General features: G+C 45.2%; 2 protein-coding genes across 4 annotated transcripts in view; one reads left to right on the top strand and one right to left on the bottom strand.

Annotated features, from left to right (window-relative positions):
* Positions 1 to 1,952: 1,952 nt before the first annotated feature.
* SMIM20 (small integral membrane protein 20) lies at positions 1,953 to 4,225 on the bottom strand. Its single transcript, XM_083458513.1, has 3 exons — positions 4,050 to 4,225; positions 3,502 to 3,558; positions 1,953 to 2,514 (listed from the first exon to the last, which is right to left on the bottom strand). Exons 1-3 carry the CDS (start codon positions 4,156 to 4,158, stop codon positions 2,477 to 2,479), a joined length of 204 nt encoding a protein of 67 aa, XP_083314639.1. The 5' UTR covers positions 4,159 to 4,225; the 3' UTR covers positions 1,953 to 2,476.
* A 6,769-nt stretch (positions 4,226 to 10,994) lies between these two features.
* SEL1L3 (SEL1L family member 3) overlaps positions 10,995 to 24,092 on the top strand; it is a 48,076-nt gene continuing 34,978 nt past the window's right edge. For 2 of the 3 annotated variants that reach the window (XM_083458087.1, XM_083458088.1), the window contains exons 1-5: positions 10,995 to 11,202; positions 12,781 to 13,348; positions 16,077 to 16,203; positions 20,537 to 20,658; positions 22,976 to 23,091. In XM_083458087.1, coding sequence (XP_083314213.1) covers positions 11,122 to 11,202; positions 12,781 to 13,348; positions 16,077 to 16,203; positions 20,537 to 20,658; positions 22,976 to 23,091 — 1,014 coding nt within the window. In that variant the 5' untranslated portion in view covers positions 10,995 to 11,121. The remainder of the gene's footprint in view (positions 11,203 to 12,780; positions 13,349 to 16,076; positions 16,204 to 20,536; positions 20,659 to 22,975; positions 23,092 to 24,092) is intronic. The other variant, XM_083458089.1, reaches the window with a different exon arrangement.

Genomic DNA, 24,092 nt, shown 5'->3' on the forward strand with positions numbered 1-24,092 from the left:
TTTACACAGAACATTAGCGTTTGGTAAGACAATCAGGATGCCCGTCCGACATCCCTCAATGTAGAGCATCTGGGCAAACAATGACAATGGAGGTTCATAGATATAGGAGAGGAATCCCTTCAGGAAGTTCTCGATTGCTATCTGCCTACCTGTTCTCAGGTAAGGGAGATTAAGGAGGCAGAGGAAATATTGAGTCTTTGGGAGAGCAAAGATGGCTTTTGGATTGCTCTCCTGTACTATTTTAGACATGCGGTTTATATACTTATGTATGTGTGTTTACCTTGTGCAATTACCAACATTTATTCTATATTTAAGACCTCAGAATTCCTAGAACACAGGCACAGGTCCAAGGTTCAATTGCCAGCATCCCTAGGTAGGGGAGAAAAGACTGTACAAGGCAGCCTCTTATTATCATCTAGGAATGGTCTACTAGTAGAATGTACCTAGCCTCCAAAACAATTTGTCCATAATAGCCCAACTAAATATTTAGTAAAGGTTTGGGAAATGTTGTCAAGCAATAACAAATATAGCTCTCACACTTTTAATACTGCACCAGGGTGAAGAAGGGGTGTAGTACCTCTGGGTGGGGGACACATCATGCTCCTTCTGGGGTAGTTTGTCCACCTTTGGTCCCCATCCTGAACTTGACTCTCAACCTGTGGCTTCTAGACGCTGTCAGCATGAGACAGTGGCTACACCCTTGGAAATACATTGGTACCCCACAAGACGAATGCCTCGTAAGACGAAAAACTCGCAAGACGAAAGGGTTTCTCATTTTCTGAGGTGCTTCGCAAGACGGATTTCCCTAAGGGCTTGCTTCGCTAGACGAAACGGCCCTGCCTCTCGTGTCATGGTGACGGTCACTGCACGCACGCACGCTCACTTCCCCGCTCCTCCGGCTCCCTCCCACCTTCCCGCTGATGGCTCCTCCGGCTCCCTCCCACCTTCCGGCTAGTGCCTCGCGCCGCTGCCCACCCCCCTTGCGCGCTCCCCTCAGAGAGCCGTTGCCGCCAGCGCCTCTCTCTCCCTGGAGTCGCGCTCCCCGCCGCCCTCCAGCAGCCGCGTCGCACGGTGGCCACAACACGCGGGTGAGTCTGAGGTACCGGCTGCGGCAGCTGTCCTGCTTCTCCCCGCCCCTCCCCACCGTTGTTGCAGTGGTGCTTCACAAGACGAAAAAACTCGTACAACGGAAAAACTCGCGGAACGAATTAATTTCGTCTTGCGAGGCACCACTGTAGCTTTGACTGGGTGGCTAAACCAGGTGAGGGTAGCCGATAGGTCTCACACCCTCAGTGTGTTAGGGACTCCCCCTGCATGCGAAGACAAGCTCCGGCAGATTGAGTGGACAAGGCCAATAGTGGGTCCAACGGTCAAGAAGGTGGTTTCTGCACGTGCTGAGGAGGGAAGTAAGGGGCAGATGGAGCTTGTCAAACCGGGAATGTTGCTCATCTAGAAGGAAAATTCTGGTCCTAAACCTTTCCTTTGGACCACACCAGCGAGGCTGAGAGGGACGTCTTGTTGTCCAGGCAGCCCAGGACCTCCATGCACACGACTCAGGCTTGAGACCCAGGGAGGTCACTTCAATAGTGCTAACACAGCAGTCTGACTTTGCTCTTGGAGGTGCACTCCATTTCTCTGGACCCAGTTGCCAACAATAATGCATCCCATTTGAATTTTGTATGTAACTGCTTACTCATTTGTCAGTTTATAGGGACAAGGCCCATATTATTACAAGGTGCCAACTGACCCATTTGGGTGTCAGCTTGTGCAGCAAAATATATTTATGACATATGTACCAATGTCTGGACACTAGAGTGACCTTTGAGAAGACAGTAGTTGGTCATTCCTGTAGTTTCAAACTGAAACCAGGTTAGTAGAAAAAATTAAAAGCATTGCCAGGTTTCTATGAAAAGTACTTACAGAAGTTCCAGGAAAAGACAAAAAGCTGTGTAGTCATTCAAAAGATTTATATACAGAAATAAGTCAACGCATCCAAATCTTTACTTTTGAACAGCGAGTTTACACATTAATACGTTATCTGAAACTGAGTTTTTCTCTTAACAACAAAATCCATGAAAACTGAACTGCAGTACTACAGTTTAGTTCAACACAAAATGTTACAATCAATGTACATAATTTAAAACTCTCTCACACCTCATTAGTTCCATAATCTACTCTGGTAATGTCTACACTACATTCACCAAAGCAATTCTCCTTCATTCCTCCAATGAAGAAAAAGGCAATTATTCCATTTGGTTAATAGAAAACATTCAGTGCAGCGTTTCCTACTACATCACTGGGGAAAAAGTAGGCTTTATCTCTTGAGAGCCAACAGCTGCTACTGCTCTTTATATAAAACAATTCCACGTGTGGAGTTCTTTTTCTGCATGATCTTGGTTGACTCAAAGAACCAGAAGCATCACTGATGGAATAAGGGAAAATACATTCATTGGCGAGATCCCACCCAAAGAAGTCCTTACTTTCTTCCAAATGGATCAGACCATACTTTTAATCCTTTGGATAAAACAGGAGAGATAAAAAAGCATTTTAGAAGGCTGTTGTAATGTCAATAAATGTATGTATTCTCTACAACCTAGCTTCTCTGCATGAAGTTATACATGTGAGTACATTACGTATTTTGAACAACTGGGCAAGGACCATGTCTGAAGAGATTCTGAAACATGGAATGTGATCTTCTTGGTCCCACATGCATAGGACAGCATACAGATGTTATCAAGTCACTGAGAGCTCAAGGAGAATCAACAGGGTTACACACCCCATGTTTCTCCTAATGCAAGTCATCGATCAGGGCAAACAAAACTTTTTCTGTGCCAAAACCAGGCATGAATGCAGACTGAAATGAGTCACAATAATTTGCCTCATCTGAATAATCTGAACATTTTGAGCATCTTGCTCGAGAAAGGGATATTTTTGACTGAGTTGTTGCAATTGAGAACACCAGTTGGAATATTACTCATTCAAAGTGACTATTACCAGAATTATATGAAAGAAAGATAGAACAGTATTTTCAACAGTTCTTCTGAGATCAAAGGTAATTTCTTACAGAATTTATTGCACAGGCATATGACTATATTAGTACAGAATAAAATGTTCTGGACCTTGTATGAAGGGGATCTGTGTATATCCATAACTCTGCTTCTCATCCAAATACTTAAAAGCTATGGTCCAATCTTTGTACAATAACCTCAGCTTGTAGCTGAAAGGTGGAACAGAGTGAAAAACACATACAGATGCTCTTCTATTTGAATCACAACGTGGATACTTTGTACTGAAGCATTCATATCCAGTTGCATCTTTTTTTGTATGAAACAGGCTCACCTTTTACTTGTCTAAGTAATCATTTTAGAAACGTACTAAAGGTCATTTGAATGAATTCCTAAATTAGCTCCTTTGCATCTCAACTTCTTTGGAACTGGAATCCAGTATTAATATATACATAATGTACATAAACACAGCTTAACTAAGCGTTTAGAGCTATACCTGTAGGCTGAACATCTTCTTGTATAACACCAGCTCGATTTATTGCTTGCTCCTTTTCTGGTAAACACAAAACATTACAGTAGGTAAGAAAGCACATTTATCCCTTAATGTGGGAAGAAAATGATGGGCACCAGCCTGCTCAAAATACCCATCTACCCTAATCGCTATCTCTAAAAGAATATATGAGGCACTTTTTTGACCCACAACTGCCCTCACCCAGCTCTTCCATCCCCTTCCTCCTCACCCTGCACAAGATGAAGGGCAGCTATCTGCAGCAGGGAGCTTGGCCTATTGTATAGACTCCCAACAAGTTTTAGATGGGCCTCCTCTGAAGGCATGCAATTCTGCTCCATGTTCAGGGTAACGGAATGACCCTATCGCACAGGCAGACACAGTAGAAAAACTTTAAACCAATGAAGCTGGTGAGAAAGAGATAAGGGCAGAGCAGTAAGTTGTTCAAGGATGCAGCCTCCTTCCTTCCTTCGAGATTCGAACAGGGGCGGGGCTCCGGCCGCGCGTGCGCAGAACGCGCTCCCCGCTCGACTTACTGTACTCCTCGAGGTGCATCAGGGGCCGAAAGTAGATGGGGTAGAAGGCCGCCCCCAGCACGGCCACGAAGCCGCCGAAGATCAGCAGCGTGCGCGGCACGCGAGCCATGAGGAGACGCCGCGGAGCCCAGCACGACCTCTCCCTCCTTCCGCCCGTAGAGGAAACTCCTTCCGCTTCCGGGCGACGAAGAGCGGACTCACTCGGAACAGAGGAGCAACGAGTTCTCTTGACTGCCCCCTGGCGGTGGAGGACGGAAACAGCCCAAGTCCGCGAAACGACGTGCAGACTTGCCGCCGAAAGTTGCCTTAGCTTGCAGGTCTCTCGTGCAACGATACTGATCACAGGGGACCTTGGAAATTCTCCTCTTTTTGGGGATGCGACTCTTGGGAGATTTCCAGAGGAGAAAATAAAAAAAAATCGTGGCATCTTCCCAAATGCATATTAATAAATTTGCCCTGGATGAATCCCAAGCCGGAATTAAGATTGCCGGAAGAAATATCAACAACCTCAGATATGCAGATGAGACAACCTTGATGGCAGAAAGCGAGGAGGCATTAAAGAACCTTTTATTGAGGGTGAAAGAGGAGAGCGCAAAATATGGTCTGAAGCTCAACATCAAAAAAACGAAGATCATGGCCACTGGTCCCATCACCTCCTGGCAAATAGAAAGGGAAGAAATGGGGGCAGTGAGAGATTTTACTTTCTTGGGCTCCATGATCACTGCAGATGGTGACAGCAGTCACGAAATTAAAAGACGCCTGCTTCTTGGGAGGAAAGCAATGACAAACCTAGAAAGCATCTTAAAAAGCAGAGACATCACTTTGCCAACAAAGGTCCGTGTAGTTAAAGCCATGGTTTTCCCAGTAGTGATGTATGGAAGTGAGAGCTGGACCATAAAGAAGGCTGATCGCCGAAGAATTGATGCTTTTGAATTATGGTGCTGGAGGAGACTCTTGAGAGTCCCATGGACTGCAAGAAGATCAAATTTATCCATTCTTAAGGAAATCAGCCCTGAGTGCTCACTGGAAGGACTCTCAGCCTGAAGCTGAGGCTCCAATACTTTGGCCACCTCATGAGAAGAGAAGACTCCCTGGGAAAGACCCTGATGTTGGGAAAGATGGAGGGCACAAGGAGAAGGGGACGACAGAGGACGAAATGGTTGGACAGTGTTCTCGAAGCTACCAGCATGAGTTTGACCAAACTGCGGGAGGCAGTGGAAGACAGGAGTGCCTGGCGTGCTCTGGTCCATGGGGTCACGAAGAGTCGGACACAACTAAACGACTAAACAACAACAAAATTTGCCCTGGGTGCACATTTCTGAAGGGCACATCCAGCCAGGCTCCCCACAATCTGTGCATAAGTGTCCCTTGAGCTGACTCTCCTTGCTCTTTCAGCCTTTCCTAGAAGGTTGGAGCAGCTCTCCGCCCTGAGCAAATAAATGCTTGCTGCTCCCCTGCTATTTTGCGTTCAATAGCCTCTGGCCTGATCCTGCAGGCTATTCTGTCCAAACAAACCAGAATGATCACTCAGTTTTCCCAGCACCTTGATAAATAAATCCTTACACGAACTTGCTAAAACTAATGGCACTGTCCTCAACGGAAAACCATTTCTGAAACAGCAAGCATGTGTTTGTTTGCTTTCTTGTGAGGAGCACTTCCTGAGCCAAGAAAAGGGGGAGGGAAGGACCAGTAGGTTTCCTCTGGGGCATAGCTATCAACTTTCAGATTTGAAAATAAGGGATGAACAGCCTCGAAAATAAGGGATCAGCAGCCTCACCTGTCCCAGGGACAGTCTACGGGATATCTAACTGAAATATACTTGGAGTCGAGAGTGGATTTCATGCTCTTTATTCAGCTCATAGTGTTGAGGAGGATCGGAAGTTCCCCCAGAATGTCTGCTTTATATACATTATTTACACAATGGGCCCCACATGATTGGCTAATTCCGGGATTCTCCTGTAGGCCAATCAGATTGCGGATTCACTTCCACCTGGAGCTGGATTGGGTGGCTCCTGTGGACCAATCAGACTGCTGCATTCTGGAGCCTATTGTTCTAGGACCAATCAGACTGCTGCATTTTGGATCTTATTCAACTCAGTACATAACACCTTCCTCAGAAGCTTATAGGCTGTGATGATTCCCCAGTGAAGAAGACAAATAATAGCAGGCAGGGTTCACTGAAAGACAGCTTGCCTATCCATTTTCTCCTGCGATATGTGTGCTGGTGGCTGTGTTCAGTAATGAGGGAAGGCAGAAAACCTCAGGAAAACCTCGGATGCCCAAACTGTTTAGCAATAGCAAGTCCTAGTGTTGTGCATCTTTCTGCCTCGGCACTCTTTTTCACCTGTAAAATATTGTCGATATAATGTTATCCAAATCTATGGTGCAGCCACATTGGGAACAGTGTACATTTTTGCGTCATCTCACCTCAAAAAGCATAACGCAGAGTGGGAAAACGTTCAGAAAAGGGCAACCCAAATAAATGATCAAGGAGGTGGAGCGGCTCTCCTATGGGGAAAAGTTGCAGCATTTGGGACTTCTCAGTTTAAAAGGCGAGCAAGAGGTGTCATGATAGTTTATGAAATTACACATAGCATGGAGAAACTGGATGGAGGAGCCTTTTTCTTAGGGCACTTGCAATTACAGATTTTGTGGTTTTATATCTTGATTTTATTTTGTGAATCACCTTGAGACCCCGGGTATAGGGCGATATAGAAATTCAATAAATAATAACAATAACACCGCATCTGTTCCCCTCACCGCCTGCCCTCCAACAGGGTAAGATCTGCTCTGAAAACGAATCAAACCTCAGTGTTATGTACTGAGTTGAACAGGATCCAAAATGCAGCAGTCTGATTGGTCCTAGAACAATAGGATTCAGAATGCAGCAGCCTGATTAGTCCTAGAACAATAGGATTCAGAATGCAGCAGCCTGATTGGTCCTAGAACAATAGGATTCAGAATGCAGCAGTCTGATTGGTCCTAGAACAATAGGATCCAGAATGCAGCAGTCTGATTGGTCCACAGGAGCCACTCAATCCAGCTCCAGGTGGAAGTGAATCCGCAACCTGATTGGCCTGCAGGAGAATCCCGGAATTAGCCAATCACGTGGGGCCCATTGTGTAAATGATGTATATAAAGCAGACATTCTGGGGGAACTTCCATTCCTCCTCAACACTAGGAGCTGAATATTGAGCATAAAATCCACTCTTGACTCCGAGTATATTTCAGAACCCCAGCGTATGTCAGAACACATCTCCCCCATTTTCAATTTTACCTTATTAAATGTGGGGGGGGGGGATAATGGCAATGCGCATTTTAGGGTGCACAATTGCAACATTGGTTGTTTTTGCAGCATGGGGGGGGGGCGCTGCTTGAAGGGCATGGGGCCAAGAATATGAGAAGATTGCTCCTGCGGTGGAATATGGTTTCGTTTCCTGCTCAACCGGTTCAAGCCTCTAATAAAGTCAGCTGAGGCTGGATAAAATCTTTTCAAGGGGAAAATCTTTTCTCTTTTACGACTTCCCATCACATGAAAGGAATGATTCTTTTTTTAAAAAAAGCATTTTCTACTTTAGCTTGACACTTGTCTTCATTTTGATGACAAATCTAAACAGAGGAAAATCCAGAAAATACTACCAAATATGGCACATTATTCTTTACACAGTTACAGCTAAATCAGACTTGTTGTAGTGCTTGATGTGAACAAGATCTCCTGCTTTTAATTAAAAAGAAAAAAACACAAGAGAGCATTCACTACGGAACCCATGGGGGCTTTAACCCCTCTGCACTGTTTCCCTTAATTAAATGCTATTTGCCTTGCAGGGGAAAACATATACAGTAGTTGCTCATATGTGTGATTATTTAAACAGCAAAAACATTGTAGGGAAAGGTTACAAACACCTCCCTGTAGTCCTGCTGCAAATTCTCTTTCCTCTTTACAAATCTCTTGCATTGTGTCTAGGTAAAGGTAAAGTGACCATTAGGTCCAATCGCGACCGACTCTGGGGTTGCAGCGCTCATCTCGCTTTATTGGCCAAGGGAGCCGGCGTACAGCCTGTGGGTCATGTGGCCGACATGACTAAGCCGCTTCTGGCAAACCAGAGCAGTGCACGGAAACGCCGTTTACCTTCCCACCGGAGCGGTACCTATTTATCTACTTGCACTTTGACGTGCTTTCAAACTGCTAGGTTGGCAGGACTGAGCAACGGGAGCTCACCCCGTCACAGGGATTTGAACCGCCGACCTTCTGATCGGCTCTGTGGTTTAACCCACAGCGCCACCCGCGTCCCATTGTGTCTGGCCCTTAATAGGACTGACGTTCTGTTGTTTTCTTATGGAACAATAGTCATAGAATCACAGAATTGTAGAGTTGGGAGGGGCTTTGATCTGGATCTTAAAGACAACTGTAGATGTGAGTGATGTTTAAAATGTGGTTTGCACCTGGGTGGGGGGAAGAAGAGCATCACACAAGGAAATAGTTCACAACACACTGCATAACTGTCTCCCTGTTTTAAGTTGTGTTCCCATTCCGGATTTGATCACAGACAAGCTTGCACCTCAATAAAGAGTTGCAGGTTGTGACTGGAGGTCCTTAGGAAACAAACCTCTCTTTTGGCTAGGAAACATATCCATGCAGGTTAACCCTGGAAACAAATGGATTGTGAAGCCTAAGGGCTCTTATACAACATCCTTAAGGTGCTCTGGCTGGGGTCCTGCTGCAACTTCACGATGTGCACATATATCCCAACTCTCTCTTTATAAGGTGCCTTATTTTCAAGCAGGGACGTGGGTGGCACTGCGGGTTAAACCACTGAGCCTAGGACTTGCCGATCAGAAGGTCGGCGGTTCGAATCCCCACGACAGGGTGAGCTCCCGTTGCTCGGTCCCTGCTCCTGCCAACCTAGCAGTTCGAAAGCACTTCAAATTCCAAGTAGATAAATAGGTACCGCTCTGGCGGGAAGATAAACGGTGTTTCTGTGTGCTGCTCTGGTTCGCCAGAAGCAGCTTAGTCATGCTGGCCACATAAAGCGAGATGAGTGCCGCAACCCCAGAGTCGGCCATGACTGGACCTAATGGTCAGTGGTCCCTTTACCTTTACTATTTTCAAGCACCTCCCTGGTTTGGCCATCACTGAGTCACCCTGTTGCTCCATCTACACCAGCACTGTCTATTCTGACTGGCAACAGCTGCCTTTCCCAGCCCAGCTATGTGAGACCCTAAGGTGCCCCATCTCATTTTTTTTATTATTTAAATATTCATTTATACTTTTCAGGTTTATACATTTCACTGATTTTCCAATCATTTTGACATTTCGAATCTTGACTTCCTTCCCCCTCTTTCTGAGGTTTCTTAAATTTATTTTTAATACCTTCTGCATATCCAAATTAACTTAATTTGCTCATTTACTCATCTTCTTTCAATATATACTCTTCTGAAACTGCAGGTTATTACAATAAACCTGCCAATGTTTTTATCTGTTTACAATTTATCTGTAAATATTCCATAAACCATTTCCATTCTTTTATAAAAAGTTTGTTATCTTGATTTCTTATTCTTCCAGTCAGTTTTGCCATTTCTGCATATTCCATAAGTTTTTGTGTCCATTCTTTGCTGGGACTTCTGCTACTTTCCATTTTGGGGTGAGTAACATTCTTGTTAGTGATGCGGGTGGTGCTGTGGATGAGAAGGTCGGCGGTTTGAATCCCTGCGCTGGGGTGAGCTCCTGTTGCTCGGTCCCAGCTCCTGCCAACCTAGCAGTTCGAAAGCACATCAAAGTGCAAGTAGATAAATAGGGACCACTATCCAGCGGGAAGGTAAACGGAGTTTCCGTGCGCTGCTCTGGTTCACCAGAAGTGGCTTAGTCATGCTGGCCACGTGACCCGGAAGCTGCACGCCAGCTCCCTCGGCCAGTAAAGCGAGATGAGTGCCGCAACCCCAGAGTCAGTCACGACTGGACCCAATGGTCAGGGGTCCCTTTGCCTTTACCTTTAACATTCTTGCCGGTGAAGGTGCCAGATCTTGAACCTGGGACTTTCTGCACCCCAAAGCATGGTGTTTTAGCACTGAAAAGCCACAACCCTCCTTTGTAGCTCTTTGGGGTTCAGCATCTTCATCTGGAGCCCTCCAAAACTTAAAATCTCTGAATGGCTGGCAGAGGCATCTTTAACCTTCCACCATCCTTTGCACACTAACTGGGTGTGAGGCAGCCCAGCGGGTCTTAAGGATGCTCTGAATTCTATTAAACGTCTCCCTGCGTATCTTTGCTTAGATGAATAAAGAAAAGGGCTGCCATCGGCGTACCAACACCCTTTGCTTTAGAAGGGTCTCCGGGAGTCATCCAGCCCAACCCGCTGCCATGCCAGATCTGGACAGACTATAATTCGCGACAGTAATACAGGAGGCACAGAAAAATCTGTATCGATTTGTCACAGGGGTGCTTTAATGTCTCAGGGAGTTCTTTGGAGGGAGGAACCCAACCCATGAGTACAATGGAAGGAGAGGTGGTGGCCACCTACCGGGGTGCCAATTTGAATTAAAATATGGGGGGCAGGTAAGCCTGGCCCCCCATAATCGATCACAAGACCCAGCGCGCACACACTATTTGAATGGCACTCGGAGGGGGGGGGCAGCCCGCTCGAATATTTTATTGGAGGGGGGCGAGGGGACCTCAGCCCGAAAGAGTTTGCTCCAAGCCACCTGCCATGTCTGATCTGGTTGAGAGTTGCGCGGGGCTGGACTAGATGACCCTCGGGTCCCCTGCCCAGTTAGCAACGATTCTCAGTCGCCCCTTGACAGCTGGTTGCAGCCGCCCGGGAAAAAAAATCCTCTGCACGCGCTCAGACGCACCATCGGGGTTTTCCTTTCGCCGCCGTGGCGCACCCAGCCCTAGGCGCACCTGCCGCTCCCGGCTGGCTCCTCCTGCTTCCTCCTCCAAGCCGGAGGCATCGCCCGCCAGGAAGCCGGATCCGTGTTGCGAACACAGCCACACACCCATCTTGCTCCGGGACAGGGTTTCCCGGCTCGGCCAAGTCACCCCCGAGGAAGAGACGGAGGAGAAGCGGGCGCAGCCATGGAGAGCGCCGTGGGGCGCACCGTGCGCCTCCGGGCAGCTGCCGGCTGCCGCTGCCTCTGCCTCCTCTGGCTGCTGCTGGTGAGTTGGCTCCTCGGGTCTCCTGCCACGTGGGGTGGGCAGGCGGGTGCTCGCCTGGGGGAGAGGGGGGCAAAGTTCTTGTGCCATCGGTTTGGGATGCCTGGCGCCCACTTCATTTTTTCTTCCTCTTCTTCTTCTTTTTCTTCTTTTTCTTTTTCTTCTTTTTCTTCTGTATAATTTTTATTACATTTTCTGTTTTACAATCTAAAATACTCATTTTACATCCTTAAGATGTCCATGACTTCCTTTCTTCTCTTTCCATGATTCATTTTACATATCAGTGCCTTTTTTTCTGGGGGGACGCATACCCCTAAACATTTTGTGAATCTAAGTTTGGCCTCATGAGGGGCAGTACAGTGGTACCTCGAGTTACATGCGCTTCAGGTTACAGGCGCTTCAGGTTACAGACTCCACTAACCCAGAAATAGTACCTCAGGTTAAGAACTTTGCTTCAGGATGAGAACAGAAATCGTGCTCCAGCGGGGGGGGGGGGCGGCAGCGGGAGGCCCCATTAGCTAAAGTGGTGCTTCAGGTTAAGAACAGTTTCAGGTTAAGAACGGACCTCCAGAATGAATTAAGTACTTAACCCGAGGTACCACTGTATTTTAATATGAGTAGGAAAATGAGAGTACCCCTAAACATTTTTTAAAGAAAGAAAAGCACTGCATGTCAGAAATCCCTACATGTTTTACAAAAACTATACCATTTAGTATTCCATTATTGCACCCATCAAAACTTATTTACACTGTTGAATTTATCTTAATGCTGCCAGCGGTTTCAGCTGCACACAATTATTTCCTATATATTCAGTAAACATTTTTCAATCTTCTTTGAACGTATATTCTTGTTCTCTTATTCTATATGTTAAGCCTGCAGGTTGTGCATATTTCTTCTTCTTCTTCTTCTTCTTCTTCTTCTTCTTCTTCTTCTTCTTCTTCTTCCTCTCCTCATCCTCCTTTTTGAAACCAACATTTTGTTGTACATTTCCCCCAAAAAGCCATAGGACAGCAATATAGTTGTTGTTGTTTAGTTGTGTCCGACTCTTCGTGCCCCCATGGACCAGAGCACGCCAGGCACTCCTGTCTTCCACTGCCTCCTGCAGTTTGGTCAAACTCATGCTGGTAGGTTCGAGAACACTGTCCAACCATCTCGTCCTCTGTCGCCCCCTTCTCCTTGTGCCCTCAATCTTTCCCAACATCAAATACAATCATGTGTCTTGTTACGTTTGCTTCAGGTTAAATCTTTTCAGGTTGCGTCCCGCGGCGACCCGTAAGTACCAGAAAGGGTTACTTCCGGGTTTCGCCGCTCACGCATGCGCAGACTCTCAAAATGACGTCACACGCATGCGCAGAAGCGTCAAATTGCGACCCGCGCAGACACGCAGACGCGGGTTGCGTTCTGCTCATGTTGCGAACAGGGCTCTGGAACGGATCCCGTTCGTAACCAACCGTTTGGTTTACAACTCTGCAAAAATTCCGAGTGAGGAACATCTTAATGAAGATAATTAGAGCTCACTTTTGCATCAGTTGCCCTTAAATATTAAATAAGTTAACATATGGCATCTTTTTTTCCCCTTAGAAAAGTGTGCCATCTTTTGGAAAGGACACATTGCTGACAACACCTGTCACTCCGCAGCCCAAACCTGATGTATTTTACGAAGATTTCATTCATCTGAATGTTTTGAACAAGAGAGTTCTCAACGATACTGAAATCTCCGTCGACTATTTATGCTCAGAACCTTGCACTGTTACTATAGAAGCCGTAGCGTCACTGGAATTCAGAACTGGTCTGTCCGTCTATAAGGAGAGTTGGGAGAATGACAAATATCTCCACACCACTAGAAACAGAACCGTGAACTTGAAATTTCCAAACAGCATGGTTTTCAGAGATGACTATTTCATCCGACGCTCCGTCATCGTACACACAGTGATACTCTATGCCTGGATTATTCACAAACAAAGAGGGATCCCCCATGGTAAACGAAAGGAAGGCTACTTGCAGGCAATTGCAAAGGACTACACTTTGCTGGAATCTGTTCCGCCTTTCGAACGTCCCTACAAAGAACACCGAGTGTGTATGAAATGGAGCTTGGAATATACCTGGAGGCTGCAGGCAAACATAATGCATTGGTGTCCCCATGAGAATGGTATGTATTTTTCTTATGTGCAGTGGAACAGCACATTGTGTGAATGAATTTGCAACTAGCAAGGTGCTCACCCGGTGGCGCACCTTTGAAATCTGCAGCCTGGACATTGACATTTTGCGTGTGGATTTTTCAAGCATACGAGGAGAGGGCTTAGGGAGTAGAATTGTCTACTGGCTGATGGTGTCGCAAAGGTCCTTAACTGAGCATTTTGAGAGCCTTTTTCTTACTGCTTTTCTTAGAGGGATGGGACATCTGAAAGCCTCTGAGTTGAAAGACGACAGATTGCCCTAACAGAGTACAGTCGTACCTTGGTTTTTGAACGGCTTAGTTGCCGAGCGTTTTGGCTCCCGAATGATTGAAAACCGAAGTGATTGTTCTGGTTTTCAAACCTTCTTTTGGAAGCTGAATGTCCGGTGGGGCTTCTGAAGCTTCTGATTGGCTGCAGGAGCTTCCTGCAGCCAATCAGAAGCTGCGCCTTGGAAGTTGAACGTTTTGGAAGTCGAACAGACTTCCGGAATCGATTCCGTTTGACTTCCAAGGTATGTCTGTATCTGATCTTCCTCCTTCTCAGTTTTCTGAAAGTATCGCTCCTGCCCACATGAAATGGTTAAAGCCGAGGGCATGTAAGTGAATAAACTCCCACTTGCAATATCATAGAGATTGTATATTAGTCAACGGGCCATTTCAGATTTATTGGCAAACCAAGTGATGTGAATGATCCTGCATGAGCTTTTAGGCTCCCAACTTCCCTCTCCTCTCCTTCTTCATGTCTACAAGGAGAAGATTGGAAGCTTTCATTTGCGTTTTTAAACAAACCACTGTTCTCTGTTAACATCCAGACTCAAGGAACTGTGGGTTATTTAGATGATTGTTTGTTTGAACAAGCTTGGATCAGACCTTGGTTTCAGATCCTGACTTGTTTTGAAACTGCAGCCAGAATTAAAAGGAACTTCACCCTGGCTCTGTAAGAGGGATATGAAAGCAGCTGCGTCATTTCTCCGCACTAGAAAGCACAGGTTCAAGAGTTTTTTTGCTTCCAAGAGGTTTTTTGCTTGTCTTGCCACTTTCTCCCAGGAAAACCCACTGTTTCCCGCTGAATCAGAACAAATGTTGGGAAAAACCAATTGATCTTTGTTCTGATTCAGCCGTAAACAGGGGGGCTTTCCTGGGAGAAAGTGGCAGGACAAGAAGAACCATGAACTAACCCTGGTGTGCAAACAGCTGAACGAATATCTCGTGCATCTCTACTTGTAAACACTACCAAGAGCAAAAATTCACATTGGAACCTAGATCCTGTAGATAATATGACTGGAATGGTGCATAAAACTCACCTACAGTGAAGTTCCAAGCTGAACTCATGGTGCCAAACCAATTAAACTGCCTGACATGCGTGATCTCATTAGCAAAGATTTATGAACAATGTAGAATTATATAATTGTAATGCAATGTGGGATTATCTGATGTGGCTTTTCCCTGCCCAGCGCTGTGCCGTGCAACAATTTAGTGCAATTATACTGTTTTGTAGGTAGCAAAGAAGGCTTACAAAGGCCCATCCACACCATTCTACCAGTGCAATGTTCTGAATCAGTTGGCATTGCAGCCACTGTTGCCCTCATCCTCAGCACTTCATTGCCAGAACAGTTGTTTTAATAAGGTCCAGCTACTCACGTACTGGGACGTGGGTGGCACTGTGGTGTAAACCACAGAGCCTAGGACTTGCCGATCAGAAGGTTGGTGGTTCGAATCCCTGCGACGGGGTGAGCTCCCGTCGCTCGGTCCCTGCTCCTGCCAACCTAGCAGTTCAAAAGCACGTCAAAGTGCAAGTAGATAAATAGCTACCGCTCTGGCGGGAAGGTAAACGGGGTTTCCGTGTGCTGCTCTGGTTTCACCAGAAGCGGCTTACATGACCCGGAAAAACTGTCTGCGGACAAACGTCAGCTCCCTCGGCCTGTAAAGCGCAATAAGCACCGCAACCCCAGAGTCGTTCGCGACTGGACTTAACTGTCAGGGGTCCTTTACCTTTTTTACTGGTGTATTATTTGGGAAATCATCCGAGACACTGAACTCGGTGGGACTTAATTCTGAGCAAACATGCATAGGATGAAGGCAAGCTGCTGTTCATTTTTGTCCCAGTTTGTTATCTCAAAGTACGCAGCACACACAATTGCCACAGTCTTAAATAGCAGCCAGAAATCTCACGCACCACCTGCCAAATAATCTTTTCCAATATTGTAACTTATTATAAACTAGGGAGATGTTAAGATAGTCTCACCCTAACCTCCGTTATTTACAAAGCAGTTCAATTATAACCTCTGTCCCGTGTTGCAAAGTTAAGTGTTCAGCTATGCACTGGCATAGAAAGGAGTTAGTCCCTACTCCTGCCAACCTAGCAGTTCAAAAGCACATCAAAGTGCAAGTAGATAAATAGGTACCACTCCGACGGGAAGGTAAACGGTGTTTCTATGCACTGCTCTGGTTCACCAGAAGTGGCTTAGTCACGCTGGCCACATAACCTGGAAGCTGTACGCCGGCTCCCTCGGCCAATAAAGCAAGATGAGCGCCGCAACCCCAGAGTCGGTCACGACTGGGCCTAATGGTCAGGGGTCCCTTTACCTTTATAACAATAGGGCATATAGGCTTCGCCAACCTGGTGCCCTCCCAATCTTTTGGACTACAACTCCCAGCTATTTGCAGTTCCCAGCACATTAAGAATGATTGCATTTTGCAGATGTCGTTGAGATCCTCAGCTTTCCGTACGCCTCCAGTGGAGAGATGACAGGAATTGTGAAGAAGTTTCAGAAGTTTGAGAACAGAGAACTTGAAATAATCAGAAAGCGCCAGAACGGTTATCCAAAGTAAGAAAATTAAAAATGTCCTAAAAAATAACTGCCTTTGCTCTTTTAAAGCTTGCATTCTTTTCCTTCCAGCTGTCTCCCTCTTCTGGCTGCCTTTCTGTTTGTCGGAATCCTATTTTGTCGCAGAAAATGTCATAAATTATATGGATGCTGTGGGTTTGTTTATGCAATTCCCCTCCCCTGAGGAATGTTCAGTCAATTACTTCCAGGTTTTGTACATTACATTCCTGATGCTACCTCCTGGTGGAGCTTGTGAGATACATGGGGGTGTAGTTATAGATATTCAACTGATAGAAAGCTTTTAATTTCTTTTAATCATTTATTAGATTTTTACCTCAGATCTTCCTCCAAAGGACCCCAGACTGCCAAACATATCAACAGTAGTACTATCTTTTAGTACCTAAACATTAGGAAGAATTTCCTGACAATAAGAGCTGTTTGACAGTGGAATTTGCTGCCAAGGAGTGTGGTGGAGTCTCCTTCTTTGGAGGTCTTTAAGCAGAGGCTTGACAACCAAATGTCAGGAGTGCTCTGATGGTGTTTCCTGCTTGGCAGCGGGTTGGACTCGATGGCCCTTGTGGTCTCTTCCAACTCTATGATTCTAGGATTCTATTCTATCTTAATACTGTACTTGAGGGTGCAGCATGTGAAAGTTTCTTCTTCTTTTCAAATTTATTTATTTGATTTTCCATATAAAAATACACTCACACCACAACGTATTATATAAAAACACAATTCCCACAAATCCCCTGGACTTCGCTCCTCCCCTTATTGTTAAACCAGGCTTCCTCAACCTCGGCCCTCCAGATGTTTTTGGCCTACAGCTCCCATGATCCCTAGGTAGCAGGACCAGTGGTCAGGGAAGATGGGAATTGTAGTCTCAAAACATCTGGAGGGCCGAGGTTGAGGAAGCCTGTGTTCCTCAAGCCTGTTTCCTACTGCATCTTTTGTAATAATCCAAAAAAAATTATATCTCCATTACATCCATAGTTCTCATTGCACTACAAAGGTTATTCCAATCCCACTAATGAATTTAACTGTTTACAATGGTTTTTAAGATAAGTTATAAATGTTCCCCATTCCTTATTAAAGTTCTGGTCTTCCTGATTTCTGATTCTTCTAGTCATTTTTGCCGTTTCGGCATAGCCCATAAACTTGATTTGCCATTCTCTCGTAGGGACTTTGTCTTCTTTCCATCTCTGGGCTAATAACATCCGTACAGCTGTGGTCACATACATAAATAATCTTTTCTGTTCCCTTCGGATTTCAGCACTTAAAATTCCTAAAAGAAAAGTTTCTGGGTTTTTTGTAAAGATTATTTTAAACATTTTTTTTCAATATATTATATATTGTTTCCCAGAATGTCCACCACATATGATAAAAGGTGCCTTCTTTTTCCTTATATTTCCAACAGATATATACATTTTTGCTAACTTACTGGGAGTTAAGTACCAACGGTGCATCATTTTCATATGATCTTCTTTCAATGTGCAACATGCTGTACATTTCAAACCCTCTTCCCATAACTTCTCCCATGATGAAAGCTGTATATTGTACCCAAAATCTTTCTCCTGCATGTGAAAGTTTTAGTGTGAGGCTAAATATTGGCCGGAAAGTGTAATTCATAAGAATAAATGGCCTTGCTGGACGACCAGACCAAAGATTCATCCACCCCAGCATTCTGCTTCCAAGAGTGGTCACAAGCTCACAAAAAGGATGCAAAGATAGCGAGTGATAGCCAATCGTCAGTGTTAAATGCTGACGCTATGGGCAGTTGCTATTGATGCAGGTAGGGAATTTTGAGGGTAGTCCAACACATTAAGCAAACACTTAAAAAAACACAACCAACTACCATAGCTATCAAATTCTGTATTCTGAAAGGTACCGGATATTTACACTACTGTGCCCTGTAGCTTTTTGTGTACATTCTTTCCTTCCTACAATCTCTACAAGCTGCACCTTTATTTGCCTGCGACACATTTGCAGGACTTGCTCAGTCTCATGGACCGATGACGATGCTAGACTCTGAAAAGGAATTGCCCCTCAGGAAGGCATCACTAAGCGGCAAAGGATGTTGAAATGCACTTCTTCCTCATTGGACCACAGTGATAAATCTTCCACATTGAGATTTACTCCATCCCCAATCACCTCCCGACAAAAGGAGAGAGAAACAGTCGGTTTGGCGTCTGGTATTAAGGGGCAGGAAGAAAATTTTTTTTTAAGTCCTTAGAAATTCACCGGGAAAATTTTGACCCACCCAGACATAACTGAGCAAATGTTCCATAAGAGTGTTCTAATCTTCATGAGTCAAGATTTTGTGTTTTGGCATAACCCATAGCCTGTTTGTTAATCTGTTTTTTTGTTTTTTTGTTACTTTAATGCTGTTATAAATTGAAAATGAACAAACCAAAGTGTGTCTATGTATATATGCATGTGAGTATGTATACAGTGGTACCTTGGGTTACATACGCTTCAGGTTACAGACCCCGCTAACCCAGAAATAGTAACTCGGGTTAAGGACTTTGCTTCAGGATGAGAACAGAAATCGTGCTCCGGTGGCGCAGCGACAGCAGGAGGCCCCATTAGCTAAAGTGGTGCTTCAGGTTAAGAACAGTTTCAGGTTAAGAACGGACCTCTGGAACGAATTAAGTTCTTAATCCGAGGTACCAGTGTACATGAATAAGTGGGAAATAATTGCAGTTGAAATCTGTTTAAAATACCGTATTGGCCCGGATATAAGCCACACTCTTTCCCCCCAAATTCCGACCATGAAAAGTTAAAGCGCGGCTTAAATTCGCGACCTTACAAAAATTGACTTTGACAGTATCACTGTTGAAACAGACATACGGTAAAACGGAACGGGTGTGAGTGCCTGTGGATTTTTTAAGGAAGCGGCTTATATTTGGGTATTGTCTTTTTTTTCTCTCTCCCCCCCTTTAATTTTAAAGGTGCGGCTTATTTGTGGGTGCGGCTTATATTCGGGCCAATACGGTATTAGTCTGAAGTTGGTCTGTTCTCAGTTATATACTTCTACACTTTATGAAGATGGCAGGTGTTGAGCGGTGGGCAGAAACTCTGAACCTGTGTTAGGTTGTCATCATTTCTATGGCTTTCCTGCTAAGCGTACAGATTTAGTGTTAAGTTGTGGGTGAACATATCAGACGACACAGCGATTATTCAAACAGCTCTTATTTATTCAGAGGCCAGAACAGAACAGAACTGAAGGGCTCAGTCAGCCTGCTTATATAGAGCTCCAGTACCATGTTACTATAACAACTTTCTAAAACTATCCAATCACTGAACGTCACTTTCAATCCTTCATTTGCATAACTATCTGCAGTATCCCCCTGCTGGCCCAGCATCAGAACTTCGGTACATAACATTTAGTGCACACAAACCCCTGCTCCCTGCCTTATATTTGTACTGAGAGACTTCTCTGGAAGATGTACAGCTTATCTGAGCTCTGCTTCTCCAATCGAGTTGCTGTTTCCCCTTGTGTGCAGACCTGGCTCCCTCGACTGAACCCTTCTCTGCTCAAATACTAGGCGCAAAGAACTTCCCTGCCTCTCTTACCCAATCATGGGATTGCCTGAATATATATATGTAAGTGTATATACTACTTTTAAAAGACGTCTGCTTCTTGGGAGAAAAGCAATGACAAACCTAGACAGCATCTTAAAAAGCAGAGACATCACTTTGCCAACAAAGGTCCGTATAGTTAAAGCTATGGTTTTCCCCGTAGTGATGTATGGAAGTGGGAGCTGGACCAGAAAGAAGGCTGATCGCCGAAGAATTGATGCTTTTGAATTATGGTGCTGGAGGAGACTCTTGAGAGTCCCATGGACTGCAAGAAGATCAAACCTATCCTTTCTTAAGGAAATCAGCCCTGAGTGCTCACTGGAAGGACAGATCCTGAAGCTGAGGCTCCAATACTTTGGCCACCTCATGAGAAGAGAAGACTCCCTGGAAAAGACCCTGATGTTGGGAAAGATGGAGGGCACAAGGAGAAGGGGACGGCAGAGGACGAGATGGTTGGACAGTGTTCTCGAAGCTACCAGCATGAGTTTGACCAAACTGTGGGAGGCAGTGGAAGACAGGAGTGCCTGGCATGCTCTGGTCCATGGGGTCACAAAGAGTCGGACACGACTAAACGACTAAACAGCAACGTATACTACTTTAATAGGGATTGTCTAAATTGATTCCTCTTCTGCCCCCCTTACTTGCCAGCATAAAATTGTTCTATTTCCACATCGAAGACCAATGAACTGAATGATGTTAAAGTTGTCTTTGTTGCCAATATTCTGTTTCTCATCAGAGTTTTTTGTTCATACAGCTTTACTTTTTCGGTCTGGCTTTATTTACTCCATTACTGCAGAAAACCACTGTGTGGAATACTGTATTTCATTGATTCTGAGGAAATGTACAGTACTCCTGCTGTGTTTCTAACGAATGAAGGTAAGTTGGGGGGGGGGGCTCCAGACAGAAATAATAATAATAATAATAATAATAATAATAATAATAATAATATGTCACTTTCTCTTGTTCAAGGCAACCCAAAGCAACAACCAAGTTTAATTTGTAATGCCTTCTCTCAAGTAAATTTAATTCACATTATTATTCAAAATCCTCCCTAGCCTTCAAAGAAGGGCAGTCAAATGGATGGGAAAGGGAGCAAACAGGGCCATAGGATTGTATGGGGGCAGGGAAGAAGTATGTGCAAAAGAGGCATTTGATTCTATGGCCCCCCTGCCCATCTGAGCGCTCACACTAACACAGAGAGTGGAAAATGCAAAGCTCTTGCATTATACAGACTAGGGAGATTGAACTGGCAATGGCTGGGTGAATATTCAAGTACAGTGGTAGCCCGGGCTACATACGCTTCAGGTTACATATGCTTCAGGTTACAGACTCCACAAACCCAGAAATAGTACCTCGGGTTAAGGACTTTGCTTCAGAATGAGAACAGAAATCGTGCTCTGGCGGCACAGCGGCAGCAGGAAGCCCCATTAGCTAAAGTGGTGCTTCAGGTTAAGAACAGTTTCAGGTTAAGAACGGACCTCCGGAACGAATTAAGTACTTAACCCGAGGTACCACTGTACTGCTTTAGTCAAAACACACAAAGGAGGAAGCCTGCACTGTCAAAGGAGAGCCCGCGTCCTACTTTTGCTACATCTACCCTCTACACCCATGATTCCCAACGTAGGGCACACGCCCCACAGGGGGGCAATTTGATTTTTAAGGGGGGCAATTTGAGAATGAGTTATTAACAGTTAATGGACTTTTAGGCTTACTCCAGGCACGCAGGTGGCACTGTGTTAAACCTAGGACTTGCCGATCAGAAGGTCAGCAGTTCGAATCCCCACGACGGGGTGAACTCCCGTCGCTCGGTCCTGCTCCTGCCAACCTAGCAGTTCGAAAGCACGTCAAAGTGCAAGTAGATAAATAGGTACCGCTCCAAATAGAAGGTAAACAGTGTTTCTGTGCGCTGGTATGGTTCGCCAGAAGTAGCTTAGTCATGCTGGCCACATGACCCAGAAGCTGTCTGCGGACAAACACCGGCTCCCTTAGCCAGCAAAGCGAGATGAGCGCCGCAACCTCAGAGTCGTCTGCGACTGGACCTAATGGTCAGGGGTCCCTTTACCTTTACCTAGGCTTCCTCCACATGAATAGGTGTTCACATAGGTGTTTTGAATAATAAGAATAGGTGTTTTGAATAATAAGAATTATACGTCACAGGGTAGGGGGGAGCACCAGGATTTTAGAGATGCTTAGGTGAGGCATGGCCAAAAAAAAAGTTAGGAACCACTGCTCTAGACTTGTTAGGATCCTGTTCTCTGGGAAGCCTAATTTTGTGAAGGATGGCAACAGGTCTTTAATAGAATTTTTACCAAGCTAAACTTCTTTGCTGGGTGGGGAACCATGACATTAAAGAGGTATAAAACTGATACAGGACTGCAATATAGATATGCCCTTTGAGAAACACTCCTCTAGGCAACTTTTATCAGGTGCTTAATCAGTGTCTTTGGGACATTTTGCCTATGAGGTGCTCTCCACGCAGTCTTCACAGAAGTGTGTGTTGTTGCCACTGAGCTCATGCCAAGGCATCCTTTGTGTGAAGAAACTCACTCTTGTCAGTGGCTTTTGTGTGGCCACCCCAAAGCACACAAGACTGAAAAATGTTTACTGATTAGTTGGGTGGAAATTGTGTACATTTAAAAACGCTGGTAGCATTAAGATAACTTCAACAGTGTACATAAGTTTCGATGGTGTAATAATGGATTACTAAATGGTTTGGTTCATGTAAAATACGCAGGGATGTATGGTATGCAAAATGAACCGCGGAAAGAGAAGAAGGGAAGTCATTGATGTAAGGTTGTCTAAATGAATACCTTGAAATGTAAATTAGAAAAATAATAATAAAAGCTATAGAAAATAGAAGAAGCTCACTCTTGTAAGCGGTTTTTGTGCGGCCACCCCAAAGCATACAACTGTAGCTGCTTAAAAATGGCAGCCAGTTGCATGTGTACAACCGATGCAAAAGTACCACGTCACTGAAATTATCTTTGTATGAACCCCCGTTATTTCCTGAGGCAGTTATGTAGGGACCACCTTGTGTGAACTGACCCTAGGCAGTTTTGGACCCAATGAATATTCTGGAAACACTTGGTGACTTTGGCATTGCCGAAGCAAAGCAGGTGTAAACTGGATCGATCAAGTCAATATATTTGCGGCCTTCACATAACTGACAAGGTTCTTGGGATTTGTTTTTCAGGTGACGTTCATATCCAGATGCATCTTCTCAAAGGGGGAGATGTGGCGGTGAAGACAACCTTCAGCCTTCCTCTGAAGCAGTGGCTTCGACTTGATCTCTCCGTTAGCGGCGGGCAGGTATATATGTCGTCTTGGCTGCCCTCTCGTAGCTGAGCGTGAGGAGAATGTGTTTAGGGGTTGCAAGCGGCTGTGAATGGAGATGCTCAAGTAGCCTTGTCAGAATTGTAAGGACAATCTGTTAAGTTGTGGGTGAACATATCAGACGACACAGCGATTCTTCAAACAGCTCTTGTTTATTCACAGGCCAGAACAGAACTGAACTGAAGGGTTCAGCCAGCCTGCTTATATAGAGCTCCAGTACAACGTTACTGTAACAACTTTCTGTAACTATCCAATCACTGAACGTCACTTTCAATCCCTTATTTGCATATGTGGACCTGAACTATCTACAGTATCCCCCTGCTGGCCCAGGGTGAGAACTTCAGTACATAACACAATCAGTGTTCAGTCTAAAAATATTTGCATGTTCAGACCCAGAGCTCCCCCCTAAATACATTCACACATGACTCAAATTTTAGTTTTGGTCTTTGGCAGAATTTAGGCCACAACTTTACTGATTACAGAGGGTGAGTGGTTGCATAGGCTCTGGTTCGACTAGCTCCCTGCACCCTTGCAGGCAGCACTGACCCAGGGCACCAGCATAGGGCAGCCTAGTGTGAACACCTGGATAGGCGGAAAGCCGGGAACAGACTATGTTCACCACCCAGATGCCCCCCTGGACTCAGGCATGGGCACAACCCTCTCTCAGGGCTTGACCAAACCATCGAGTCCCTGGATTCCTTTAATGGAATACCCTTCACATAGGGATGACAAGAGCGTTCTCCCATCCCTGTCACCTGAACCAGAGCCTATCCACAACCTTACATGTTGTGACGATTTGCTACGCGACAGGCAAAATCCAAAATGGCACCCACCAATCAGCCAAGTGGGGAAAATTCCTGCTGTGCTGGGCTGGTTTGGTGACTGAAGACTGACTAGGCTCTTACCCCGATCTTATATTAGGTCTGCCTTTGGCTTTATGCTGATGTTTTCAGCCCTTAGGTTTCTTAAGATGTGGG

This window comes from Podarcis tiliguerta (assembly GCF_965153285.1).
Source record: "Podarcis tiliguerta genome assembly, chromosome: 9".
Lineage (NCBI taxonomy): Eukaryota > Metazoa > Chordata > Lepidosauria > Squamata > Lacertidae > Podarcis > Podarcis tiliguerta.